General features: G+C 39.9%; 2 protein-coding genes and 1 pseudogene across 5 annotated transcripts in view; 2 read left to right on the top strand and 1 right to left on the bottom strand.

The window, feature by feature from the left end:
* The window catches only part of SKIC3 (SKI3 subunit of superkiller complex), a 76,968-nt gene extending 65,168 nt beyond the window's left edge, over positions 1 to 11,800 (top strand). For all 4 annotated transcript variants that reach the window (XM_037032077.1, XM_037032078.1, XM_037032080.1 and 1 more), the window contains 4 exons: positions 4,041 to 4,171; positions 6,065 to 6,188; positions 7,800 to 11,716; positions 11,749 to 11,800. In XM_037032077.1, coding sequence (XP_036887972.1) covers positions 4,041 to 4,171; positions 6,065 to 6,188; positions 7,800 to 7,874 — 330 coding nt within the window. In that variant the 3' untranslated portion in view covers positions 7,875 to 11,716; positions 11,749 to 11,800. The remainder of the gene's footprint in view (positions 1 to 4,040; positions 4,172 to 6,064; positions 6,189 to 7,799; positions 11,717 to 11,748) is intronic.
* Positions 2,641 to 2,771, top strand: LOC118977536 (uncharacterized; annotated as a pseudogene).
* Positions 11,801 to 21,839: 10,039 nt separating the features above from the next.
* Positions 21,840 to 26,493, bottom strand: part of FAM81B (family with sequence similarity 81 member B) — a 63,715-nt gene continuing 59,061 nt past the window's right edge. Inside the window, exons 10-12 of the mRNA XM_037032407.1 lie at positions 25,385 to 25,520; positions 23,633 to 23,828; positions 21,840 to 21,973 (exon numbers count right to left, since the gene is read on the bottom strand). Coding sequence (XP_036888302.1) covers positions 21,840 to 21,973; positions 23,633 to 23,828; positions 25,385 to 25,520 — 466 coding nt within the window. The remainder of the gene's footprint in view (positions 21,974 to 23,632; positions 23,829 to 25,384; positions 25,521 to 26,493) is intronic.

Below are 26,493 nucleotides of genomic sequence, written 5' to 3'. Positions count from 1 at the left end.
CTGGTGATTTAATTTAGAATTAATGAAGTTACTCATATGTGAAAAAGATGCCAATAATTAACATTTTCACTCATTTCTCAGTTCAATTTGACATTCTGTAAGGAATATCTTGTAATTTTTGACCTGATACCCTGTTTTCCAATACCAGAATAAGCTTATTGGTCTTGAAGTGTTATGTGCCAGTATGGAAAACTCTTCAAAATAAATGTGTAAGGGGATGTGTGGGGAGGCAAACTACACCACAGTGTCTGTGATATCTTATTTGAGTACTTTATATGTTTTTAAGAGTCTATATCTCTAAATACCTTGAGTATGTATTGTGTGCATGCTTATAGGTACATAGGAAGGTATAAAAAGATATAAAAGAATTTTAATGACAGTTATTTTGTATAATATAGCACTGGAGGTCTTTAAGGGACAGTAGAGGAGAATCTTTAATTTTATTTCCTTAGTGTTTGAATTTATCTTATGTATGATACTTCTATAATTCAAGGACAAATTGTCATTTTTTTGTTTTAAATTATTAGAAGAAATTGTCCTAGACAGGCCTGAATTCACTCATACTCTCGCCATAGTAATCCATTGTCAGCACTGCTTACCTGTTTTAACCAGACAGTTTGACAAAGAACTCTAAGAATTAGGACTTTTTCACTATGGTGCTGTCAATGTACAGCGCATTTAAGAGCTCTGTAGGTCAGGGCTCTTGACCATGTTTGGTCATCTTTGCATCTTTGCTTTACCACTCTGCCTGTACCTAAGGGCTTTTTAATAAATGATTTTTGAATAAATGGACAAATACTAATGGTCATATTTGAGGTGATTTGGGTGGAAAGAAATCATGGTTAATCGAAACTGTGTACCCCAAACATTTTGTTCATCCCATATTTATATTTAGCCAAAATCTGTGACGTCGGCAGGTGGTGAGCCGTGGAAGCCACACAGTACCTGTACGTGGTGAACTGGAGAAGTCTGTACTCTTTTAGTCTAACTTAGTATTTTTCAGATAATAAGTATTATTCAGTGGTGTGCTTCTTTTGTTTGTTCTTAATTCTGGGAAATTAATCTGACCTGGAATAAATCATATCAAACATATATAGATGGCACTCAGCTTGTTCTAGGCACTGTGATAGTGCTTCACTCGTGTTAACTGATTTAGTAGTCACAGTAACCCCATTTTACGGATGAGGGGGTTAGCTTGCAGTTGAGTCATAACCATGTGTGCCTCCCTCCCCACTCCCACCCACTACCACAAGAGTGTTTTGTCTAAGAACCTTGGTTCTGGCTCTGCTGTTTAATACCTGTGAAAACTTCAGCCAATTACGCTGTTTATAGCAGCCCACCTTCACTTTTTTTTGTAATAGTGGAGATTACACCTACTTTGCCTTCTTATAAAGTTGTTATGAATATCAAATAAAATTTACAAATGTATTTGTGAACCTCGAAGCACTACCTAAAACCAGCACACCACTAAGTAATATTTATTAACTAACAATAACTTAGACTAAAAGAGTGTAAGTTCTAAGATTTGACACCCAACAATTACTATTATAAGGAGACTCCATATTTCTGTGGTGACCAGATAGCAGTGTGTGGAGAAGTGGCATGTTAAAATGAGACTGTTTTATGAGAGGCAACTGTATGTGTGATGATATATGACAAGGATATTAAACTGAAAGGTGTAACTAAGATTTTAAATATCAGATTCCACAGTGAGATACCAGATCAAGATACAGATTTCTGAAGAAGGTAGAAAGACTAACCTGTAAGGAAGCTGTAAAGGAATTAGAAGACTCAAGTTGGAGAAGGACTGTGAAATTTCTGGGGAGCTAGAAATCATCTTACAGTGGCACCAGTCAAATCTAGACTTCTGATGGTTCACTGGCAGCCTGAAACCACAATTAGAAAGGATAGATGGGATTGTTGGGGGGGAGGAACAAGCCATCTGCTGCTGCCCGTAACCGTATCTCAGCTGGGCGCTGAGGAGATGAGGGTGGGATACAAATACTACCTTAATGAAGATTGAAGTATTGAAAAGATGTAGACATTTTAATTAAGACTGTGTTTGTGAATCTGTAAAAAATGTGGATATAAGAGTCGTGGGGCCTACTGTAAATTTACATCTAGGGACAGAGGAAAAGTCTTCCTCGTGTAATAAATTCTAAAGACATAATGGAAGACAAAAATAAACATTCTGATCACATTGTTTAGCATACCAGTTACATATAGCAACTTTTTCCTTATATAATTATCATTAGGATAACTTTGCAGAATACTTTATATAAATGAGTTCCTGGAATTTATAGAGTGTATTATAAAAGCAACCAGTGAGTTTGTGTAACTGGTTTTAAAAATATATAAATATATGCAGAATAATTATGTTAGTATGGGCTTTGCCCCTTTTTTTTTTTTTTTTTTTTGCCAGATGCACCCAAGGTTCCATTGCTCCTGTCTTTGTAGAAGATGCCTCACAACTGTTCTCTGTTTACAGATTCATTATCTTCATGGCCTCCTCTTTCTTGATTACACTGATCACTGTTGCCTGGACTACCCTCAAAGTTTATTGCTCTTTTTCTTTTATCATTTAGTGTTTGAAATGGACAATGTATTGACTCATTTTAACTTTATTAAATTGTGTGTTCTAGCTTTGTGCAGTGGCAGTATCGTAGCCAATGAGGTTTATCTGAGGTGCGATTATTGCTAATTGAAAACTTTTCCCAAAATGTATGTTCTAGCTACCTGTAATTATGAAATCTTGTTTGCAGTTTGAGTTTTTTAATGAAAGATTTAAGATGCATTTTTCTTTCTACATAATTCAGTAAAGTGTTTATTTTCATCACTGTTTCCTAGGAAATAACTTATCCCTGTTATAAAATACGTATTATAAGAAACAATACGTTTGCAACTTAAGTAATACATATGTATCTTAACATTTTCTCCATAAAGTGAAATTCTTCTTATTCATTTTGAAATTAAATTTATTGGGTGACATTGGTTAATAAGATTATATAAAAGTTTCAAGTGTACATGTCTGTGATACATGATCTGCACATTGCATTGTGTGCCCACCACCCACAGTCAAATCCTCTTCCCTCACCATGTATGTGGCCCCCCTTACCCTTTACTACCCACCATGCTCCTCCCTCTGGTAACCAACATACTGTTGTCTGTGTCTATGAGTTTTAGTCTCATATCCCACATTTGAGTGAAATCATGTGGTTTATAACTTTTTCTAACTGACTTATGTTGCTTAGCATGATATTCTCAGGGTCCATCTATGTTGCCATGAATAGCATATTTCATCTTTTCTAATGGCCAAGTAGTATAACAATAGCATATATGGACCACATCTTCTTTATTCAGTCCTCTATTGATGGACACCTTGGTTGTCTCCATGTCTTGACCACCATGAATAATGTTACAATCCACAAAGCACTATATATGTCTTTGCAAATAAGTGTTTTCGAGTTTTTGGGTAGATGCCCAGATGAGGGATTCCTGGGCCATATGGTAACTCTATTCTTAATCCATAAAGTGAAATTAAAAAAATATTTTTAGTATTGATGACTTTAATTTCTTTCTCTCTGGTTGGCTTTGCATGTTTTTTCTGTATTGGGATTTTATTAAGGTATTTTACTTCAGCCTTTCCTCTCTTTTCAGATAATTTCAGAAATGTGGGACTTTATATTTCTCACTGTGTTAAATTTAGTTTTGTGTATTTGGTAGACAATAAGCTTAGTAACTAAACTGATATATTTTATTCACCTATATAATAGAATAGTGCATTTTCTTTTAGCAAGTATTTTAGTGTTTTTAAGTGATATCTTGTCTTTGGAACCTTCCTTTATCCCAGTCTACTCTGTTACGTAGCAGCTCCTGAGGGGCAGGGATCCATTCTGAATCGTTTTGTAGAATTATGCTCCCTGTTGCATTTACCTGGCAGCTTAGACAAGTAGGCATTGAATAAATGAGAGCTGAATTGAATTCTTGTGAGGTAAACATGTCAAAAGCTTTGATTGGATATTTGTCTTACGTTTTCACAGGCCAACATTTCTGATGATCACTGGCCATCCTTGGTTCAGGAAGCTACAACTGAAGCCTTGAAACTTTGCTTTTGTCCACTGGCCGTCCTTGCACAAGCTTTGTTACAGTTCCACCGCAAAATGGGGGCAAGGTGTGAAGAGTCTTTGTGTTTTTTCTTAGGCATATTTCTTTGTTTTTAGTCCTTCTAGGACACAAACAAAGGTTTTCTATTCAACAACTTTTCATACTCATTTATCTGTACCTACTTTAAAAAGGATGGTTCTAGTAACCCAATAAGGAAGAAAATAAAGCCCTACATTTGTATTTTAAAAAAATTGGAACACAAACACAGAATATGAGATTTGGTGTGACAGTATTTCAGGTGAAGAAGGCCTTGGGGCTTTTGCTCTTTACTGTCTTAGGATGGGCCACTAGTGTATTGCGGATGCTAGAAACAAACAAAACCAAAATGTCCAAGTTCAAGGCTAAATTGACACAAGTTCTTGCAAGCCAATAAGCTATGAGAAAAATAATAACTATTGAAAAGACACATACATAAATAATGTCAGTTTTATATCTAGAAAATCCAAAAGCTTCTCAGATTAAAATAAAAAATTTCAGGAGTCTTTTTATTGGCAGGTGGGGATGGGTTTAGAAATAAATTTAAAGAAAGTTAATTAAAGATCATATGGAAGATAAAACAGGCGAGAATATTTCAGACTCATGCATAGCAGACTGACAGCTCTGGGGTGGGGGGATCAAGCCAGAAAGAAAAAGGACAGGTCGTAGACGTGGAGAGCAGAGTGGTGATTGTCGCAGTGGGGGGTGGGCGGAGGTGGGAGAGGGTGGAAGGTGGATGAATGGCAATGGAAAAAATACAATTAAAAAGAAGGAAAAAGAGTATTTCAAAATGCTAAGAATAGTAACTCATGCTACTGAATATCCCACATAACACAAAGCAGTCATAACTAAACCAGTGGTTTGGAAACACAGGTCACTGGAACAGAATAAGTAGTAAGAGAGATGCATGCAAATAGGTGGCAGAGATCACACCAATGCCACAAAATTGGTTTAAGGAAGAATTAGGACATATGGCTAATCAGCGGCTTCAGCATGATTTATTAACATTTATTTATGGCCATTTTATATGACTGATTTTACCAAAACATGTTTTATGCTGCGATTTAAACTTCCTAATGAACTCTTTCTGCTGATGCTCAGTGTGGGTTACTTAGAGGGCTCTAACCCCCTTTCCCTCATAATTTCTGTTAGTGCCTCTTGTAATTTTTATCACCACCAAAATCAGCCCAAATAAACATACAGTCTAAGAAAAAACAGTATACGCACTATGTGGTTTCTGTGTAGAAGTATCCTCAAGGCAAGTTCTTCAGTTCCTGCTTCAGACCAATGCTATTTATAAGATCCTCCTATTGCACAGTTCTGAATTACCACTACTTAGGTTGTTTCTCCCTGTACAGACATCTTTGGAGTCTTAGGCGTTAGTAAATTTGGAAAGAAAAAATCAGAACACAGCTGTAAATCAGGCTGTTATTACATGGATTCTCACATTGTACACATTCTTGAAAACATACTAAAAGCCCAGTACTATGCATTTAGGCTTTAGTATAGATAGTATTTGTTCTTATTCCACTCTATACTATTTATGATAATTTATTGATTTATTTATATTTTTCCTGTTTTCAAAAAAGATTGGAGATAGAGCACTCAGAAGTGCTCATAAAATAGGAACCCCTTCCTCATTCTGTTTGGAATGAGCCTTAATGGTTATAATAACAGCAAGCTGCCTTACAAGGTTGTGAATATTAAATGTGGCCATATACGTAAAATACTAGATGTAGTACATAGTGCATAGTAAGCACTTTATAATGTTAACCACTATTATTACCTTTATTGTTATAAAAAAATTTTAATGTGAATTTGCACCACATCTACAAAAGAAAGATAATGGGTGTAAGAGACTAGTCAGTGAAATATCTTGTATTATTTATATGCTTTGAACTAAATGTGAATATCTTTTTTCCAGAGAGACCCGGCGACTTTTGGAGAGACTGGTATATCAGCCTGGCTATCCCAAATCTATTGTATCAACTGCACGTTGGTACCTTCTGAGGCACTTGTACGCCAAAAATGACTGTGAGCTCATTAATGTAAGGCATTGAATTTATTCAGAGTATTTCGTGTGGACCTTTGTTGGAAGAGCGTGAGGGTTGCTGTCCCGTGCACTGCAGGGTTTCAGCAGCATCCCTAACCACTGTGCGCACTGTCATCCTCCCTCTCCCTGACTTGTGACACCAAGATTGTCTTCTAGACATGGCCAAATGACACCTGAGGTGAAATTGCCCCTGGTTGAGAACTAGTGACTTACCCAGCAGGAAATACGTGGAGGAGAAGATAGACAAAGGAGCTAGCTGCTGCTTGTAGCATTTCTTATGATCAGTGCCGTGAGGCAAATAGGTAGACAGGGTATGTTTAGAAGTAGCAAGATTTAATGGGATGTTCGTATTATCTTTAGAAAAGTTATTCTACATCTTATTTTTTTCTACGAAATGCATGTGACAATTTCTACTCTACTTCTTATGGGGTGGCTCTATTATCTAAATATATAAATGTATATATCTAAAATTGTTTTTTTAATGTAGAGTATATAATACATGTATTAAGAGTCTCATAACTTCAGCCAGCAATTTTTAAAACACAATAAAAATGAATGAGAAGCTTTTTAAAAACACCTATGACATTTGAACTACTGTTTGACTTTTAGTGAAATTTATAATATTTAAAAATATTAATGAAAACAATGTTTGGAGAAAGGCATTATAATAAACATATCACAAACCAAAAGGGAAGAACTTACATGAATCTTGGGAGACAGTTCAACATGGGTCTTTTGCATTTCTGAACATCCTGTGAGCCCAGGGCCTGACTGCCCTTTGTGCCAGGCAACATTTTCAAGGATGTACAGGTTCTGACAACTTTGGGGGACTGTGATAAGCAAAGGGTAGGCCCGTGTGCTGCCCACTATAGCAGCCTCAAGTCTCCTGGGCTCGGTGTTCCCCCTTGTAATGCACCTCAGTATGTTTGTGGGAAACTGTATGTGTCCATCCCTGTCACCCCGGTGAGACTTAGAGGGGGTGGGGAAGAGATGCAAATGTGTCGATGCTCATTCAGTTTGCTGTACCAGGAGCGATACCATGGCAGGCTAACTTGTTATGTTGCAAGGAGAACAAAATCTGGGTCCTTTCACAGTATTTGAAAATGAACAACCAAAAGCTGTCTTAGTAATCAACTGACCAACTGAAATGAAATCTTCCAGTTTGTGGAATTGGTGAAAATCATGGAAAGTTTCTTGATAGAACCTAGAACCTAGAGTTTCAATCCTAAGCTGTGCTGTTAAAGGAAAGTGGTGTCATTTGGACAGTTCTATGTATAGAATGGACTTTTGGATAAGAGTTTGGAGGTGACAGTATTGTAAACAAAGTTGCCAAACAAAACCTTTAATTATACACAGTGCTGAGAGTGGTCACGTTCAAAATGTTGGCATCTATACGAACTGAGCATTTGAGTAAATTCTTCTTATCTCTGGTATTATTTCTGGGTGAACAATTTGTTTCAGTAAAAGTGAAAGATTACACATAGTCACATTTTTTGTGTAGTTTGATGTTGCCTGCTGCTCTTTGACATATTTGGCTTTTATGCATCTAAATGTAGATATTGTTCATGAACAAACTACTAATGCTCCTATATGTGATTTCCCACAGGTGCTGGTAAGCAATGCCAAAACTCATGGAGATTCAAGAGCCTTGGAACTAAATCAGAAACTGTCCTCACAATAAGGGTGCATTTCTTTGTACAAAGCAAGAAAACCGAAAGCTGTTAGAAAGAGTGAAACAAAAATCAATACCTTTCCCCAGAGCAACATTTTTTAAAACTATGTATTATTTATTCCTTTTTTAAATCTAAAGACATTTAAGTTCTTAAACTAGGGATGCAATTTTTCATGAACTCTAATGTAACTTTAATCTGAAAAACAGCTTTGACTTTGAGAAGTCCATAATGAGAGGAAAAACCATGATTTCCTTAGTTATTCAAAAGTTATGTAAACCATTATTTTCTCTATTTTTACATTGTACACAATAGGATTTTTATGATCCCCTACAATAAAGCCTTAATAGTCGTTTCCTAAGTAATAATAAGAAGCATGATGCAGAACGTAATTTGTTTTTATGAAATTTTAGAGTTCAGCAGGCCAACTCATAAAATCCAAATAATCTTATGGCCTGTTTTACTAGTGGTTCATCTCAGATCCTGTTGAAGAAGCATGATAAAAATCTTGGTGAGGCTTAGACTGCAGATGGATATGTTTATATAGGTCAAGACATGCAGGTGTATGACTGCATTTAAAAAAATGAATGGAAAATAATACTGACAATATACTCAATCATGGAATTCCTTCAACTATGATGAAAAGACTTGAATTTTCTGAAATAAAAAATATAGTGTTTTATTTTCTTTATAGTATATCAGATATAATTTTTAAATTTCGAATTTTAAAACTTGAGAGTACATTTACTTATTTCAAAAAGCACTTTATGTATTTGAAGAAACTATGTCACTTACTTTGGATTAGTGTTTTGAAAAATGTTTTCAGACATTTACACATATTATTTATCATACAAAAATATGTTGTTGTATTCTATGTATGTTTTTTCTAAACCAGCAGCTTTACAATGTTACTTTGTGAGATCATATGAATTGATAACATTCCGTAATTAAATTTTACTTTAGAGGTTAATCTGTTGAACTAACTATAATTTGATGAATTCCCAGATTTGGTTGAATATTTTCATCATTTAGATTTGTGCAATCAGAATATTTAAAATGGGGCCTAGGTCTCTGCATTTTAAGGGCATGCCTAAGAGATCCTAATGCCCATTAAAGTGTATGAATCACTACATTAATCCAATAATAGTTCTTTTTTTTCTTTTTTTAACCAAGAGCAAGCAACTTGCCGTTCTCTCCCCATTCTTCCTTATCCTCACATCTGTCAGACAGTCAGTGTGTTGACAGCCTGGCACACAGACTCGGCTGTGGTTGTGCTGTGAGAGGCTGCGGGTGCGACTGTGCCTGTGCCCTCCTGCTACCTCAGGAGGCCACTCCGCCCTGACCTCCAGAGCGGCCAGTTCCACCTGCCTAAGTGCTCAGGATTCAGCTCTAGGTCTTTGCTTTCTGGGCTGTGACCACCAGGTAACTTTTACCTGCAGTGTGGACTTGGTTAGCCTTTGCACCACCAGGCCTGTCGTCAGAGTAACTTTTTAACTCCGTTTTCTAGTTCTGGCCTGTAGGGGTCTCAGACCCAGGTTTTCTAGAAGGCAAGAGTGGGGAAAAACCTTATTAGTACTACCACAGGTGATTCTTTTTGGCATAGATGTACATACATCTTGTTTGTTCCCTTCTCGTCAAGTTGTTGCCTAGTTACCATGAGCCTTAAGTCATCCCTAACCATGTAAGTAAAATTTATAGCGCTTACTTTATACCAGACCTATGCTGAGTGTTTTAAATATGGTCGTTTAATTCTACTTATTAAAGGAGAGTTGTCCTAAACAGGATGCTTAAAGCAAATTCTAGGTGAATCAGTTTTATCAGATTCTCAGATCTTTAAAAGTAATTTAAAATTACTGAAATTTACCTTCTGATTTTATCTGTAAGCTTAATTGGAAAAATTACATGTAATTTCCTGAAGTACCAATATTTAGTATTTATATTATTTCACTATTCTTTTTTAAAGAATTGTAGTACTTTTTCTGCTTGTTTTTATCTACTATTTGTTAATGATTAATTAGATGTTTATAGGTTAGTTTGGCATCTGATAGTCATTTTCTGTGGTAGAGATGCATTTCAGTTTATGAGTAAACTTTTGGAACACAGACTATTTGTTTGGGATCAGGTCATATATCTTGAAGAGTCTTGCATTAATTTCTGATTAGGATAAAGATACAACTTTAGTTTAAAATGTTTTACTCTTTTTTCTTGTTACAAAATGAGTTCCTTTAACTCAATAATCAACATAGAACAGCATTGGATAGAAGTACTCAGGTTGCTGTACATTAAGGGAATTAAAAGATGTACATTAAAAGAGTATGACATATTAGGTAAATATTTACTGATAGGTAATATATATGAAACAATACATATTTGGTTGGTCCATAGAAAGTTTGATGTCTGCTTTGAGGAAGGTCTATAGGAACAAAATTAGGAAGCATAAACATTTGTGTATGAGTCAGTGTAGCTTGCAGATTCATTTCATTTTTTGCACATTAAAAATATGGACACCTTTTTTCTGGCAGAGTGGACCTTTATGTCTCTACAGGCCTTATTTCTTCCTTTCTCTCACTTTATTGGCTAATGGATAGAAAATGTCTCAGACTCCCATGGTGCTTACTACAAGGTGTAACAGCTGTTAGTGTTAAACTGACCTTCACTTTGAAGGAGAGGGCATTTTTTTGTTCATTTGTTTGTTTTGCTGTGTTTTTTCTTTAGAAATACACATTTATGTATCAGATAGAAGTATAGTAATCTTTATTTTTAAGACTGTACAGATAAAGTAAAAAGTGAGAAAATTTTCTTATTTACAGTATATGCCTCATTTTTCATTTAAAAGTTATACTCACTTGCTCTATTGCACCTAAAGACCATGCACAGTTTCTAGCTGTCTTTGTAATAATGTTTTTTTTTCCCCCTTTGGCTAATTAGAATAGGAACTTTTTGAGTAGCAATATTTTAAATTCTAATGTAACTAAACAGATACCCTACTCAACTAAAAATTTTTTTATAAACACTGTTATCTTTAGACCTCAAAATGCTTTGAAGAAATTTTAGTATCTCTAACAAACAACTCTTGGAATCACTTGATATTTTTTCTTATATTTTGAACTTAGAATTGAAAATACCTATTTGTTTTAGTAAAGGGGAATGATACCAGAAAAGGGATAATTAAAATGTGTGTACCCCTTGAAAAAAGAGTTGGATTCCGTATTATATCACTGGAAATAATGTGCACATCAATCGCAATTTGAATCAGTACAGAAAGTAGGTTTGGGCTTTATGCTTCATCATGTACTTTACCTGTATATAAAGCCTGTTATAAAAACAATATAAATTTTTCTGGAGATAAGATGGGTAATGAAAAAAGGCTTGTTTTGGTATCTCTGATGGTGGTAGGCAGAATAATGGCCCCCAGAGCGGTCTGCGCCCTGATCTCGCACTTGTGAATACAAGGTGAAGGGGCTGTGCAGATGGGGACAGGGACCTCGAAAGGGGGAGATTAACCTGAATTACCCTGGGAGACCCCATTTAATCACAAGAGTCCTTCAAAGCGGAGAGAGAAGTTACAACAGAAGGACAGAGAGGTTTGACGTTGCCGGCTATGAAGATGTAGTAAGGGCGGCCTCTAGAAACTGGAAAAAATCTAGGGACATTTCTCCTGTGGAGTTCCCAGAAAGGGATGCAGTCCTGCTGACGCCTGGTGATGGCCTGACCCAACCCGGGTAGGCTTCTATAAGGTGATGCCTTATGTTGTTACGCCACTAAGTTTGGGGTAATTTGTTTTGGCAGCAGTAGAAAATTAGTACATGGCTTAGTGTGTCTGTTGTTAAATGAATACACATTCCTTTGAAATGTACATTTCAAAGGAACATACATTCCTTTGAGTTTGAGTTTTACCAGATTACTGAAATTGGGGATCATCATCTAAGTTGTTGCCCAAAAAAGGGGTCATCAGATAAAGATGACAAGCTATTAAAAATGGTTACTGGGAAAATAAAAATGTCAAAAGTAGTGGACTAAGAATATGTGGCTGTTCATTTCTGTAATAGTATCTGAACCAGTCTCACTCAACGTACTACTTACAGCTCAGTATCACCAACATAGTTAAGTACTTCAATTCTAATTCTTTTTAAAAGAAACTGCATTAAATTAAAACAGTGGTATGTTTTAAATTTTCAATATTGAATAAGTATATGACGAGGTAATTCTTAGTCTCATGGCCTTTAGTTTTAATGTGAATTTGTAAAATCAGGTCCTTGAGCTAGACTTCTATACTGCATTCTGTTGTTCTATGGTCACCAGAGTAAGGCCGACAAAACAGTGAAACCACCTACTGTGTGCAGAACCTGTAAGCAGCAACTCTCGTTTTCATTGATCAGCACCCTCCACTCCATGCTTACACACCTTAGAGTAGAACCCTTTTCCAGTGAGACCTCCACTGTTGAAATGTAATCCGTTCTAGGAAGTAAGACCCTGAGAAGGAAAGTAGACCTGCACTCATAATATGCAGAGGGAGCCAGCATTTGTAGGTGGTTGAGTCTCTTACAGCACCATTTGCTTCAGCAGAGCAGCACTCTGCTCCTGGGGCAGCAGTCACTCCCCACCGGCCTCGGCAACCCAGGACTTACAGGCAGGGAGAGCTGGACTGACTGCTGTGTTCCGGGCTCTGTTAATTCTCGCATCATTTTCTACAGTAGTTACTATTGCTTTAGAGACTCAAAGAAAAAAAAAGCTCAGATAGAGATACTCTTCTAAAACTTAGGAAAACAGTCTGGCTCCTGTCATTATTTCCAATAGTATTGTCAAATTTTGTTAAAGAAATATAAATGAATTGAGGTATGTGTCTTTGGTGTATTTTGATGCCACCAGGTTCTCGGCACCTGTACCTGAATTCTAGGAAGAACCTTCCGAGGAAGGGAGTTTGTGCCAAAGGACTAACTTGGCAAATTTATTATTTTTCCCAGATTTATTTGCAAATTTAAACCTATGCAATGATAAGGAACAGTCCACCTTTGTTAGAATTTGAACTTGATAGAAGCTGAGGCCAGCAGTGAACGAGCTGTTTTAGTTAATCATTGATAACATCACAAGTGCTGGCCCTTGGTTTCCTCTGGCTTTTCTAACCCTCTTTCCATCAGCTTTCTTTGGCCCTCCGTTGTCTCTGCCACGTGGTGCTTCCTTGGTTTCGAAAGACCTTGCCTTCCTTAGTAATCAGCTAATCCCTGCAGGAGGGCTATTCTTACAAACGCTCATAGGTGTGTGTTTGGGGTTTTTTTTTTTTTTTTGAAGGTTTTATGTTCGTGTTGTGAATCCTTAAAAGCCTTAAGTGGTAAGCTGTGGAATTTAGGCGTAAAGACTAGATAGATCTCTTGATATAAAAGTTGTTTGGGGCTGCAGGGTCAGGTCGTCCAGCACCGTTCACATCCCTCTGCGTAGGCACCTCCCACTTGACTCCATCCCCGAGCCCTTGTGAATAGAGTGCATTACTTTGGGAGAGGAGTCTGGTAGTTGGATACTAAAGGCTCTTACCTGGCGGTGGTAGCAGTGGGGGTCCATGTCCACCTCCAGTCAACGTCCTGATGCTCCATCAGCTGCACGCCTCCCTCCTCAGAGACGGGAAAGAAGTGCTTTTAATGTTGAGGAATATTTCTCCATAATTTTGTTCTGGGAGAAATCTATATTTTGTATTTCTTTCTGCTCTGCTCCATTGCTAGAATTATTGCAAGCCAGGCTATTTCTACTCACATATAGTAAAAGGGACTTTTGAACTCAGATATTTTTAGATACTGGTCTTAATAAGTTGGACAAGGAGTACTATGGGATTTGTCTTTCCCATAAGATTTGAAAGATGTATTGTTCTTAATCAGTACTGTTTATCAAGTGCAGTGCTTACTCTGTATTAGACACTGCATTAGATTCAACACATATATTTAGATAAATAATATAGCAGAATGTTTTTTTCTTTTTAATATAGTTTGTTGATTACGCCATTACAGTTGTCCCATTTCCCCCCCTTCATTTCCCTCCACCCTGCACACTCCTCCCCCACCATTCCCCCCTTTAGTTCATGTCCATGTGTCACAAGTTCTTTAAATTCTACATTTCCCATACTATTCTTACCCTCCCCCCTGTCTATTTTCCACCTACCGTCTATGCTACTTATTCTCTGTACCTTCTTCCCCCTTCTCCTCCTCCCACTCCCCTGTTGCTAACCCTCCATGTGATCTCTATTTCTATGGTTCCACTCCCGATCTAGCTGTCCTCTTAGTTTGCTTTTGCTTTTGTTTTAGGTGTGGTTGTTAATAACTGTGAGTTTGCTGTCCTTTCACTGTTCATCTTTTTTATCTTCTTTTTCTTAGATAAGTCCCTTCAACATTTCATATCATAAGGGGTTGGTGATAATGAACTCCTTGAATTTGACCTTATCTGAGAAGCACTTTATCTGTCCTTCCATTCTAAATGAAAGCTTTGCTGGGTAGAGCAATCTTGGATGTAGGTCTTTGGATTTTGTGACTTGGAATACTTCTTTCCAGCCCCTTCTTGCCTGTAAGGTCTCTTGAGAAATCCACTGACAGTCTGATGGGCACTCCTTCGTAGGTGACTGTCCCCTTATCTCTTGCTGCTTCTAGGATTCTCTCCTTCATTTAAATCTTGGTTAATGTAATTATGATGTGCTTTTGTGTGTTCCTTCTTGAGTCCAACTTCTTTGGGACTCTCTGAGCTTCCTGGATTTTCTGGAAATCTATTTCCTTTGCCAGATTGGGGAAGTTCTCCTTTATTATTTGTTCGAATATTTTTCCACTTGTTGCTCTTCCTCTTCCCCTTCTGGTATCCCTATAATTTGGATGTTGGAATGTTTAAAGATGTCCTAGAGGTTCCTAAGCCTCTCCTCATTTTTTTGAATTCTTGTTTCTTCATTCTTTTCTGTTTGGACATTTTTTTCCCTTCTGGTCCACTCTCTTGAGTCCCAGTTTCCTTTCCATCACTATTGGTTTCCTGTGCATTTCCCTTCATTTCAATTAGTTTAGCTTTCATTTGTTCCTCTAATTTGTGACTAAAATCAACCAGTTTTGTGAGCATCCTGATCACCAGTATTTTGAACTGTGCATCTGATAGGTTGGCTATCTCTTGGTTGCTTAGAAGTATTAGCTCTGGGGCTTTGAGCTGTTCTTCTTGAGCCATAATGTTTTGGTCTGTTCATGCCTGTTATGTATGGAGGGTGGAGCCTTAGATGTTCACCAGGGCGGGGTGTCCCAGTCTCTGGGTTGTGATGCTATATGTGGGGGTGGGGTCAGAGAGGGGCAATCGTGCTTGTTCCATGCTCTCTCTTGGATTTCAGTCCCCTCTGCTGCTTCCCACAAGCAAATTGGGCCCTTCTGGTGCTGGTTCCCAGGTGTATGGGCTTTTGCACCCTCCAGGACCCTGTGAGTGTCTCCAACAAACTCTCTGTGAGCCTGGGAGCTTCTCCTGGCACCTGGACCCCAAAAGTTTTTCCAGTTGGTGCTTTTAGGCTTTAGTTCCCATCACTGGGGCCCTAGACTGTACGGTCTGTCTCACTGCTCACTCCTTCACCTGGTTTATCTGTGTGCGAATGTGTGACTGCGGTCAGCCGGCTGCCTTGCACCCTCACTGGGCCTGCCCATTGCCACCCCACCCCTGGGATCTGCCAACCACTGCCTGTGCGCCTGGGTTTGTCCAGCTGCTTTCTCTTGTGTGACCCTGCTCTGCCAGCCACTGACTCCGCCCCTCTTACCGGTCTGGCTGAATGGTTCCTTGTTGTTGGATTTCTGTACAGTTCAATTTTCTGTGTTTTGGTTGCGTTTTTGTTACTAAAACTTTGTTGTCTTTAAACTTGGTTGTGTGAGGAGGCACAGTATTTCCACCTACGCCTCCACCTTGGCCCAGCAGAATGTTTTAGTGGTTCTCAGGGTGGATAAGGTTGAATCCTGACTCCATCTCCTACTAGTGGTGGAAGCAAACATAACTCCCTGATCTCTGTGCCGCTGTACCAGACATCTGTCTGGAGTGTTACATGGGGTCACCCAGTGCTCAGGGCAGTCTCTGGGGCCTGTTCATGGCTCCATACATGTTTTTCTAACTTCCACTAGCAAACAAGGTAGGTATTATCCCCGCCCCCCATTTTAAGATGAGGAAAGTAAGACTGTGAAGGGCCAGTTGCAGATAGTGACTGGGTAGCACTGGTTAAACTCAAATTTGTCATACCTCAGGACCCCTCAAGACTTCTCAGCACAGAAGTTTACATTGTTTTTCTGTTTTCTCTGGTTGTCTTGAGACTGGAAAAGAGGGCTTGATGGATGACATGCTGCTGAGCATATCATGTTTTACTTACAACATTTATCACGTGAAAATACCTTCTGAAAACGAAGTAGCAGAACTCTGCCAAGGATTGAGAGTTATAGAGATTTAGTCTATGGAGATTTCATCTTAAGGGAACGATCTGAAATAACGAACCTTTACCACAAACATATGAGACACATCTCCTGGGGAGGACAGCGCCGAGCCTGGTAGGGGCAAAACAGCCTAGTGTTTGTCCTGGCAGCGGCCTGCCTCTGGGAGGGCTTACCCTCTCTGCGGCTGACAAGTTGTGGCACGTTTATTCTATGGCTTCGAAAGGCCGTCAGGAACATATTCACGACTGCTGCCTGCCGAGTTGTGGAGTGCACCCAGCTTTTCAGGTTTACAGAATCCGTAGGACAGGGTCAGTAGGCGAACATGTTAACGGTAGGTCGTAAAGCATTACTGCTGGACCTCCACATTGGTTGTTGGCATCATCGGGTAGCAGAAACTCCCACTGAAGCCCGAACCCCTCAAATGATGATACTCCCTCTCTTCACTGGTGTCTACACGTACTCACCTAGGGACTTCAAGCTTCCCCTTCTGCCCGTCCCTTCAGCGTGGTGTCCTTGGAGTTCATCCCGAGCCTCTGTTTCTCACTGATGTTCATGTCCCCCTTTCTCACCCAAAACTCCAGCAACCATATCTGTGCTAAATCCTCAGTTCGGCTCTTTCTCTCATGCTCCAGGCCTTTATCTCTCTCTCACCACTGGGCACCTCCACTTAGAAATCACGTAGATACCTTGAACGCAGTTTAAAACTGAGCTCATTATCCTCTTTCTCCTGTATCATCTCCTTTCCCTCCTAGATTTGCTTCTCCCAGTGCCTGTAATCTATTCTCCACATTACAGCCAGAGGGATCTCTAAAATGCAAATCTGATGTCATTCTCCTATTTAAAATCTTTTAAAAGCTGGTCTGGGCTCTCAAGATAAAGCCCAAGTTCTTCAACATTATTTATAAGGCCTATCCTACTACTAACTTCCAGCCTTCTCTTTCTACCGACCCACCCCACTCTTCCTCCCCCACCTTCTCCTCACATACTTTAGGTTCTGACATTTTCCCGCCACATATTCATTCTTATGGCCTCAGGCTGTGGCACAGGCTACTCCATCCACCTGAGCTCCCACATCTACCTAGTTGGCCCCTTTCCTTTGGCTAATGCTTGCTTACACGTGAGAGTTTCTGTTTAGACATCTCTTCCAGAAGACCCCTCTGCCTGACTTCTCATGTTTATGCTAAATGCCTCTCCCAGGTGTTCCCATTACACCCTTCAGTTGCCCACATATTTGCAAGTTTAATGGTTCGTTTTTTTCCAGTAGACTAAGTTCTAAAAGGGCAGGATCCGTGTTTTGTATGTTCAATATTGTATCTCAAGTGCCTAGCACATGAATGGATGGAGCCTGCAAAGCAGTATCTCTCAGAAGTTGGAGACCCTTTATAAGGTAAAAATACATATGTGTGTGTGTGTTTATATATTTATTATAGATCAAGTGTTTCCTTCTTGGAGTGTTTGGATACCACTTGCTGCTATTATGGGCGATACTAGTAGTATTAGTAGATGTTTGCTAACTTCCAGTGGGAGAGGGGACAGCTGCTGGTGTCCAGAGCCCTTTGGGGATGCGATTTCTCTGACCTCAGGCCTTATTGCTGTCCCAGCTATCAGGTGCTGAATACACCCACCTACCAGGCAGGCTGAAAGCTATCCTACCCTGGTAGCATAAGTGGTAGATTTGTCCTTCATCTTCAGTGGGGAAGCAAAAATACTTTGAACAGTATGGTTTAGTCTTCCCTGTAAATAATTTCCTGTGATTTCCCCCCTAAGCAGGTTTGGGTCAGAGGAAAGAAATGGCAGGAAACGTTGGGAGGTTGCAGGACTCTTGGACTGTAAGCTTGCTTAGGTGGTGCATATGCCTGAAGTGAGTGAGGGCTGCCTGACATACTTGAACATTTGCCTCAAGTCTACTGGGTGGATCTGGGTTGCAGATTCTGAAATTCTCAAACCCTCCCCTGTATATGTGGAGAGAAAAGTTTGACATTTCTCAAGGGATTAACATTGGTTGTTTGGTATAGAATAAAGTACTGTGTCTATTGAGTTTCTCTAGGTAGATTGTCCAGCCTTGTCATCCTTTTGGATCCATGGCAAGAAAAATGCAAAGGGAGGGAGGGCCAATGTTCTACTGGTTCCCGAGCAGAAGTGAATCCGCTGTGAAACCATGGCTGTTGAACTTCAGAGTGTGTCACTTGCCTGAACCCTGGTGATGTGCTTACAAGGTGGTTGTAAAATTTGCAGAAGAAAGACATTTTAATTATAGTAAGGTTACTGATCAGGACCACTGTCCGCTCTCACTTCTCTTGATGTTAGGTGCCCCCGGCATGGCTCTGGGCATCTTTGGATCCAGCTACGGAGAAGTTGAGTTGGAGATACGTTTGAGTTAGAGGGATATTTTAAGTTGGTCACAGTCACTTCTGTATGGAGTTAAGCTGCTGCTGACCTGGGGTAACAGTGGCTTCCAGGAATGTCTCTGCAGGTCAGTGTGCCAACTCCTCAGGACAGGACAACAACAAATCAAAACTTTGCAAGCTTTAGGGTACACAAAACCTGGACCCACCGTCTCATTGGGCATAGTTCTTGGGCCATCTAGAGTCTATGCAAATGTGTGAGCAGCCCAACTTGGGATCCCAAGCTAGACAGTGCTGGCAGAAGACCCTTTGCTTACATTCAGTCCTTTGATCACCCCCTTGCAGCATGTTCAGTTACTACCCTGTCACCACCAATGAAAGCGACGCGTTTCAGGAAAGTTTTTTGCTTGAGCCTGTGCTAATATTTGAATTACATTTTCATCTGGAGCATTTTGCTTAGAAAGAAAAAAAGTGCATCAACATCCTTTCCTTTCCCCCCTCACATGCTGTATGTCCTCACTTTTGTAGCTGCGTCTGTAGAGTTAAAAATAGGTGTGAGTGGGATGCCTTGGCCCTTCGCCCGCATGAATTCCTACCTTAACCCTTCCTACCACCACCTCTTGGCTGGTTGCAAAGAGTTACTCATTCAGCCTAATAGTGTATTTGTTGTTGAGGTTGTTTTTAAAATATATTTCACTAGGAGCAAAGTATTGTGTTGTAATGTAAAAGCATTAATAAGTGCTGGCTAGAAAACAAGTCTTCATAGCCTGACTGGTAAGTTTGTTATAAATTCTTATTTTTTGCATATTGTGAAATACATAGTGTTAAACTTCCTTTAAAATGTTCTTTTTTTTTGACACAAATGGGATCATAGCCTTTTCACTTCACAGCTCGCTTTTTTCACCTGTGTATCCTGAATATTTTTATGAATTCTTTTTAAGGGCTAGAGAGCATTTTTGTTTGGTGATGTCAGTTTACTCAATGCCTTATATTTGGGTTGTTCTCAGGTTTGGTTTTGTTTCTACAACAGATGGTGCTGTAATGAGCATCCTTGTTCATATATCTTTGCATTCCTCCTGTAATATCAATTTCTAGTAGAAATTTAGACTTCCGGGGTCAACAGACATATATTCTGAACATGTTGATAGAAGTTTCCACATTGCCCTCTAAGTCATCACACCAATTTATAGACTCACCAATAATGTATGGGAGCACACATTTCTCTATACCCATGTTAACCCAATATTATCAATCACTTGTGATGTTTGTCAGTCTGAAAATGGTAGCTGAAGATTCCTTTAATTTTTATTTCTTTAGTAGGTTGACTGTTTGTTTGTTTACTTATTTATTTTTCCTCACCTGAGGACACCCTTTCATTGCTTTTAGAGAGAGGCAGGGAGAGAGGAAGGGCAAGAGAAAAACATTGATGTGAGAAAGAGACATCAGCCACTTGCTTACCATATTCACCTGGACCCGGGGCTGAATCCACAACCCAGTCATGTGCCCTGACCAGAAATGGAACCTGCAACCTTTTGGTTACGGGACGACACTCCCAACTAATCAAGCCACACCAGCCAGGGCCATTTATTATTTATCGTACTGTTCTGCATACTCTTTTTTCATTAAAAACACACTGATTTATTTATTTTTTATTGCCACGCTAGAGTTATTGGGATTCTTTCAGACATTAGCCCTTTGTCCTACAGTGTGACCCTTGATAGCAAAGGACCCTTGCTATTGCATTTTAAACCCTTAAATTCATGAAAATCTCCTGGAAAATACTCAGTTATGCCATGTGTAAGTTAATAAAAATAAATGCAGATGTTTCATACACCTAAAAAATTAAAGGTATGCATTGGTCAAAAAGTTATTTGGGAAGGCAAGTTTGTTCATTATCACTTTTCTTCCCTAAGCTAAGGAAGGAGCCTAAGTCTGAAGCAAAGTTGCCTCGCCTTGTTTAGAAATTGGTCCTTCTTCTAGAGACTAGTGCATGACATAAATAGATTGCTTCATTTTCTTGATTTTACTGCCTAATACCAGACTCCACACTTAACATCTCTATCTAGAAAAGTTAGAAATTTTTTAATTTTATAGGAAACTAATTAGTGTTTTTGAAGTGCTTTTGAATTTGGCACCTTGATTATGTCATGTTGGGTGTTTTTCATGGAAACTTATGTTCTCTTATTTTGCATGAATTAGCTCTTTAGTTGCTCATAATTCTCATATATATTGAGTACAGTGAAACAATACTACTTGCTATAAATATTGGGATTGCTAGAAAACAAAAATCTCTGGGTCTGAAGTTGCAAATGGACAGCCCGCCAACCATATCTGCCCCATAGACATGCCCTCATGGGTTAGGAACTGTTGGCTTTTTGAACTGTAGCTATCCCTCAGTTTCCTTGGACTGCGAAAGGGAGAGTTGGTTCCAGGACCACCCTCCCAGCCCCCATCCCTGAGGATAACATCCCTCAGGGATGTTCAAGTTCCTTCTATGAAATGGCACAGTACTTGCATATAACCTGTATTTGCATGCAGGCTACAGTGGGGTGTGTCTGCACGTCACCTTGTTCTCAGGGGTTCAGCACAGGGGTTGGTGCAGGGAACATTCAAGTTTGGCCTTTTTTGGAACATTCTGGGAGCTTTCTTTTTTTGCAAGGGGAGCATGTTTTCAATCCACAGTTGGTTGAATCCATCGATGCAAAATCCATGGATGTGGAAGGCCAACTCTTGCTAATTCTTATAAATGCAGAGGTTTTAGTATAAAATCCAGATTTCTGGTTTCTTTGAAAAATAAAAATTTGGGCATTAATAGATAATATTTATTTTAAGTAAACTGAAACACACAGTGGCTGTTCTTTTTAGACAGGGCAAGTGGTTGCCAATTTGCCACAGTTCCTGTGATTTTTAAAACTTATTACACTGACCTACTTCACTCAGTTACATTATATAGATTGCTCTTTATCATTTGTAGGTAAATAAAAATATGAAAAGGCATGTATGTTAAAAATTTAATTCTTTCATTAACAAATTAATGAAAACTTCATAAAGCTTCTTTGTTTTATTAGATTTTTTGATACATTCATTTCCGTAAAAAGGTGGTAAGGAATGCAGAGACAGCAGAAGCAGTAAACATTCAGAGGTTTTACCTTTCTTCTTCCCAACTTCTACCAACAAAGCACTGCACTCACTGGCTGGGGAAAGAAGGTGACTGGAGAGTTCATGCTTCCCGGAGTTCCGCCATCTTCCGCTGTAATTTCTTTAGGTCTTTCTGTACTTTATATATCTCTAAATCCATCTTTGTTTGGTGTATTTGTTGGAGGGAGCTGAGAGAGTCATGAATTGATTTAAATCCTGGAAAAAGACATGAGTACATTTAATGCACTGGAACTTTTTTTTTTACAGAAGTTGTTAATCAGCAGTCATAACTGATCATCTTTTAATTCAAAGCACATTAAATTTTATAAAGACCAGTCTAAAAATGTATAACCATTTCTTGTATGCTATAAAGATTCATTAACAATAGTGTTTTGACTTTTATCTGGATTTATTGTGGAAATTTAATTCTTTCCTCTCCCCACCCAAATATATTACATAATGGAATGATTCTATATTTCAAGAGAGAAATTTAAAATAGTTTCTTCTTTCTGTACACTTTGACGAGAGATTTGGATGATCTCTTTTTAAATTTTTGTTGCCAAATTGAAGGTAAATACCTTTCCAATCACAGATGAGATTTTAAGCTTCCCCGACAACGGGTTTGAGGGCCATGAAAAGCTGCATTGCACCAGCTGCCCCCGATGCCCTCCAGCACCTTCTGTCTCTGTGCAAGTCACTCGGGAGCCCAGCCTTCCAGACTTCAAGCTCCTTAGGGTACAGCCCAGTGCGTGTTCACTGGAGTCTTTCACATCGTCATTACTCAGCATTTTTATTGAAAGCATAAAGGAGCAACCATTAGTTTAGAGTCCCTGTTTGCTAAATTCCCACTTGATAAAATGCAGACATGTAATTTACAAATCTCTCTTCAGTTCATGCTATGGTTGTATTACTGGAATGAATAAAACTGAACCTCTGGTAGGTATGTAAGTGGAAAGCAGGGCCCTAAAAGAAGGGTTGGTTAGGTTTGGGACATGATTTCTGGCCAGATAATTCATTATTTGATTTGGCAGTAGGAGCTGGCGAGTAGAGGCAGTGAGGGTCAGGTTTCCAGTCAGAGAATTTTGTTTGTATGCCAGCAACATCTGGCAGAATGAGACCATAGTGTTTTTCCAAGACCTTCAAGGCATCTCTCATAGGATCAAAATTAGGTAGAATTTACATGCATTTTTCTGAGACCTAGGGGACAAAATGAGTTGGGGCTTTCTCTACTACAGAAAACTTCTGGTTCCCGGGGATTCCCTTGAACTTGTGACTGGAAGCAGATGGCTGCACCCAGTCCCTGTCCTTCACTGTGACAAATTAGAGGAGCCTTTCAAACCAATTGTTCGCTCAGTTTGATACTGTTGCCATTTGCCTCCTTAAGGAGAAAAACTACCAGTACACCAGCCTCTGTTAATTCATCTCTTCTAAAGTTCAGGTCTCCAGTCTGACATCTGTCCAGGCTCATTACCTGCAAGTTCGATGATTTAGGCTCCTAGTTTCCTGATATACCCACAAGCCACATCTTGATCTCCAAGGACTTAGCACGTTTAACGATTCTATGAGTCTCTGATCATAGAGAGTTAAAAAAGAGTCTCATCAATGACAAGTTTGTGGCTCTGCTAAGTGTGAACAAAGAGAGTAAAACTTACTTACAATGACAAGCTTGTGATGCTGCTAAATGAACAAAGTAAAACTTATTTACCTACCTTCCAGTGGTATGCTGACATTTTATGAGATAGGAAAGTCAGGTTAAATACAAAAGCAGGTCACTATTGACAAAATCAATTCCCAGCCATTAGCTCAAAGTAGAAAGCAGAGGGATTGGACACGAAAGGACTGATGTTCTTTTCTCAATTAAAGGTACCTGCTCACCTGATTGATATTCATTCTGCATTTTCTCTAATTCATCCCAGATGTGCTTTTCCAGTTGGCTCATCTTTTTAGACAGTTTATTTTCTATATGCTTCGCTTTGCTTGGTTCTGCTTCCTGTTTGTGTGTGTTAATGAAATTCCCTAATTTGCTGGAGAGCTGCAGTAATTTTTCTTCCATTCTATTTTCAGACTTTTCCTATAAAAGAGATCACATGATAGAACTGAAGATAAGAAAATATGTGGATTTGTATTTCAGTTTAGAGAACGTTTTTAACAAATTCACTTTTTCATGTTAAACATGGAAATTCAAACCAAGTTCCCTTGGGTCTAAAACTATGTTCTCAAGTATAAGATTCATCCCTTTGTTTGGCCTGGTTCATTTGTAGTTCCTAGGAAGGAAACAGATGAGGTCTTGCAGAAACACCTTGAGGATTTGGAATTTCAGCCTAGTGTTGACAGAAGCAAGGCGTTTTTAATTCTGCCTGACCCGAGCGTCTTGGACATGCTCCCAAGTGTTAGATGTCCTTGTTCCCTGAACTTCGTATCTCCATGTGGATCAGCTGCAGCTAGAGTAGTGATTCTCCACTGTGCTGTTAGAATCACCTGGACCATACGCCACCCCCAAAATTCTAACTCAATTAAATGATCTATGATGGAGCTTGGGATGGATCTAGTGCAAAAGTGCTCCTGGTGATTTCAACATTCAGCAGCATGAGGCTAATTAGCTTCTCCGCTCCTCCTCTCTCCCCTACAGGGAATGCAGGAGCAAGAACAGGCTAGATGAGCTTGGCCCCTTGGTTCTCGTCTCTTTGGTCCTGCCTGCCTCAGGAAGGTGGATTCCAGTCTCTGTCTTCCTGGTGGTGGGTGGTTTCTGGCTGCAGGTGACCCGTGGTCATCTGGTGCTGCCTAGAGCTGGTGGAGGCGTCTGCCCGAATCAGGTAGGGTACTAGCAGGCTGGGCTGAGACCTTATCAACAGCCTTACCAGTGGCAAAGCTGCAATGTTTCTCTCCATCTCACAGACCGGGCGGGTTGCTATCAGTTGTTTACAAATTCAGGTAGGGTCCGGGAGCATTATTTACTGGGCTGCCTAAATCCCCTCTAATGAAGTCCCAGAAACGTATTTGAATCACCGTCAAGGCTGGCAGCCACTGAGGACCCCAGTGGCAAGTGCTCCTTTCTCTCTCCTTTGGGCTCAGCAGCAGGGCTGCCATGCTGGTGGACTGGGAGAAGGGTGCCCTGCACTGCATTTCCTGCAGTCTGTGGCCTCCTCACCCTGAGACCTGGGGTCCCTCTATAAGGTCTGATCTGGAAAAGCAGTTTTGGAAACCTTGGATCTGCTAACAGCTCTCAGGAGAGGTAAAACGGCTAGTCTAAGGCAGAGGTTTTCAGGCTTCACTGTGTCTAAGTACCACCCAGGCAGCTTGCCTGACAGTGCAGGTTCCCAGGGGAGGCCTGGGGAGGCCTGGCTGATGCCTCAGCTCTGGGCTGTGACAGGGAATCTGTGCCTTTAAAAAACCCTCTGATTACTCCAGAGAACACATCTGAGCAGGGTGGGTTCCCAGGGTTGAAGAGCAGCAAACAGGACCAGAAGGCAGGCCTCTGGATTCCTGTTCCAGTGTCCACTCCCTGCCCCCCACTAAGGAATGCAGGTCACTGTGGGTGTTGAAGTGGGACTTTTGAGACCTTTACTCATGGCGAAACTCAACGAGGGCCAAGTGGCAGCGTACTTTCTGAATAGCAGAACTCCTTACCAGCTTCTCCTGTAGGCGCTTCAGACACTGGTTCATTTGGCCCAGCTGGTCTTTTTCGTACTTGATGAACTGGTTTTCTATCCATTTTTTAATTTTCTCAACTTCCTCATACAGATTATTTGAGAGTGAGTTAAATCTAAGGGAAAATTGTTCTATTTTAATAAGTGAATTTAAACATAAAACCATAATTTAGTAATGAAAAACATCTGCAATTTTTTCAGATGCTGAGGCTCAGCGTGTCTAGCAAGTCCTTAAGGGTGATGTGGGGTGGGGTGAGTGCGCTCTGGGTCCTTGTCCTGAGCTTGTGTTCAGCACAGCTCCTGCCACCTCCCCTCCACACACCCTACAAGACACTCGCAGAGACTGGGGATAGAAACACCTGTCACCCATGCAGATTCCTCTCAGGGCCCTGGGCACGTGCATGTGTCTGGAAGAAATACTTTGCCAAGTCGCCTGGGCCGGGCAATATTACTTTATCTAGGGAGTGGGAATCGTCCCTAAAGGGTCACAATAAATATTTTCAGCTTCACAGTTGGTCTCTTCGGCAACCACTCAATCCTGCCACCGCTCAGAGCTGCCGCCACAGCTGGAAAGCTGCCACAGATGAGCAAGGCTTATGTGTATAGATAGAAAACGAACAGAGGAGCACAGTTGTGGCCTAATCTAACTTTATGTATGCCAAAAATTAAATTAAATTTCATACTCTATTCGCATGTCAGGAAATGTGATTTTTTATTTAGAGTGTATTAGAAAGTGTGAGCAACAGTCTTAACTGTGGGCCGATTGGCTAAGGGAACCCCTGATCTGCAAGGGCCACTGCAAAGCTGGAGAGGAGCGGGACCAGATGGACCTGCGTTGTCCAGTTGAGGAGGGAAAACTCAGGTAGGAAGTAGGAAGGGAGAAGGAGGAGAGCCCCCAAAGGACTTTGGGAAGCAGAGCATTCCTTGGTTGTCTTTTCTATCGCAGGTGAAATCTTCATTCAAGTCTCCACCGCCACCAATGGGTCTCTGTGAATGGATTCTTGGAGGGTGGGGAGGGGGAGGACTTACAGTGGTGCTGAATTACTCATGTGGGCAAAACCAGAAAATACTAGGCCAAGTGCAGGAAGG

Source organism: Sturnira hondurensis, unplaced genomic scaffold (genome assembly GCF_014824575.4).
Source record: "Sturnira hondurensis isolate 20B ecotype Veracruz unplaced genomic scaffold, ASM1482457v3 Scaffold0021354, whole genome shotgun sequence".
Lineage (NCBI taxonomy): Eukaryota > Metazoa > Chordata > Mammalia > Chiroptera > Phyllostomidae > Sturnira > Sturnira hondurensis.
The sequence above is the reverse complement of the archived record's forward strand: the minus strand, read 5'-3'. Positions and strand labels throughout refer to the sequence as shown.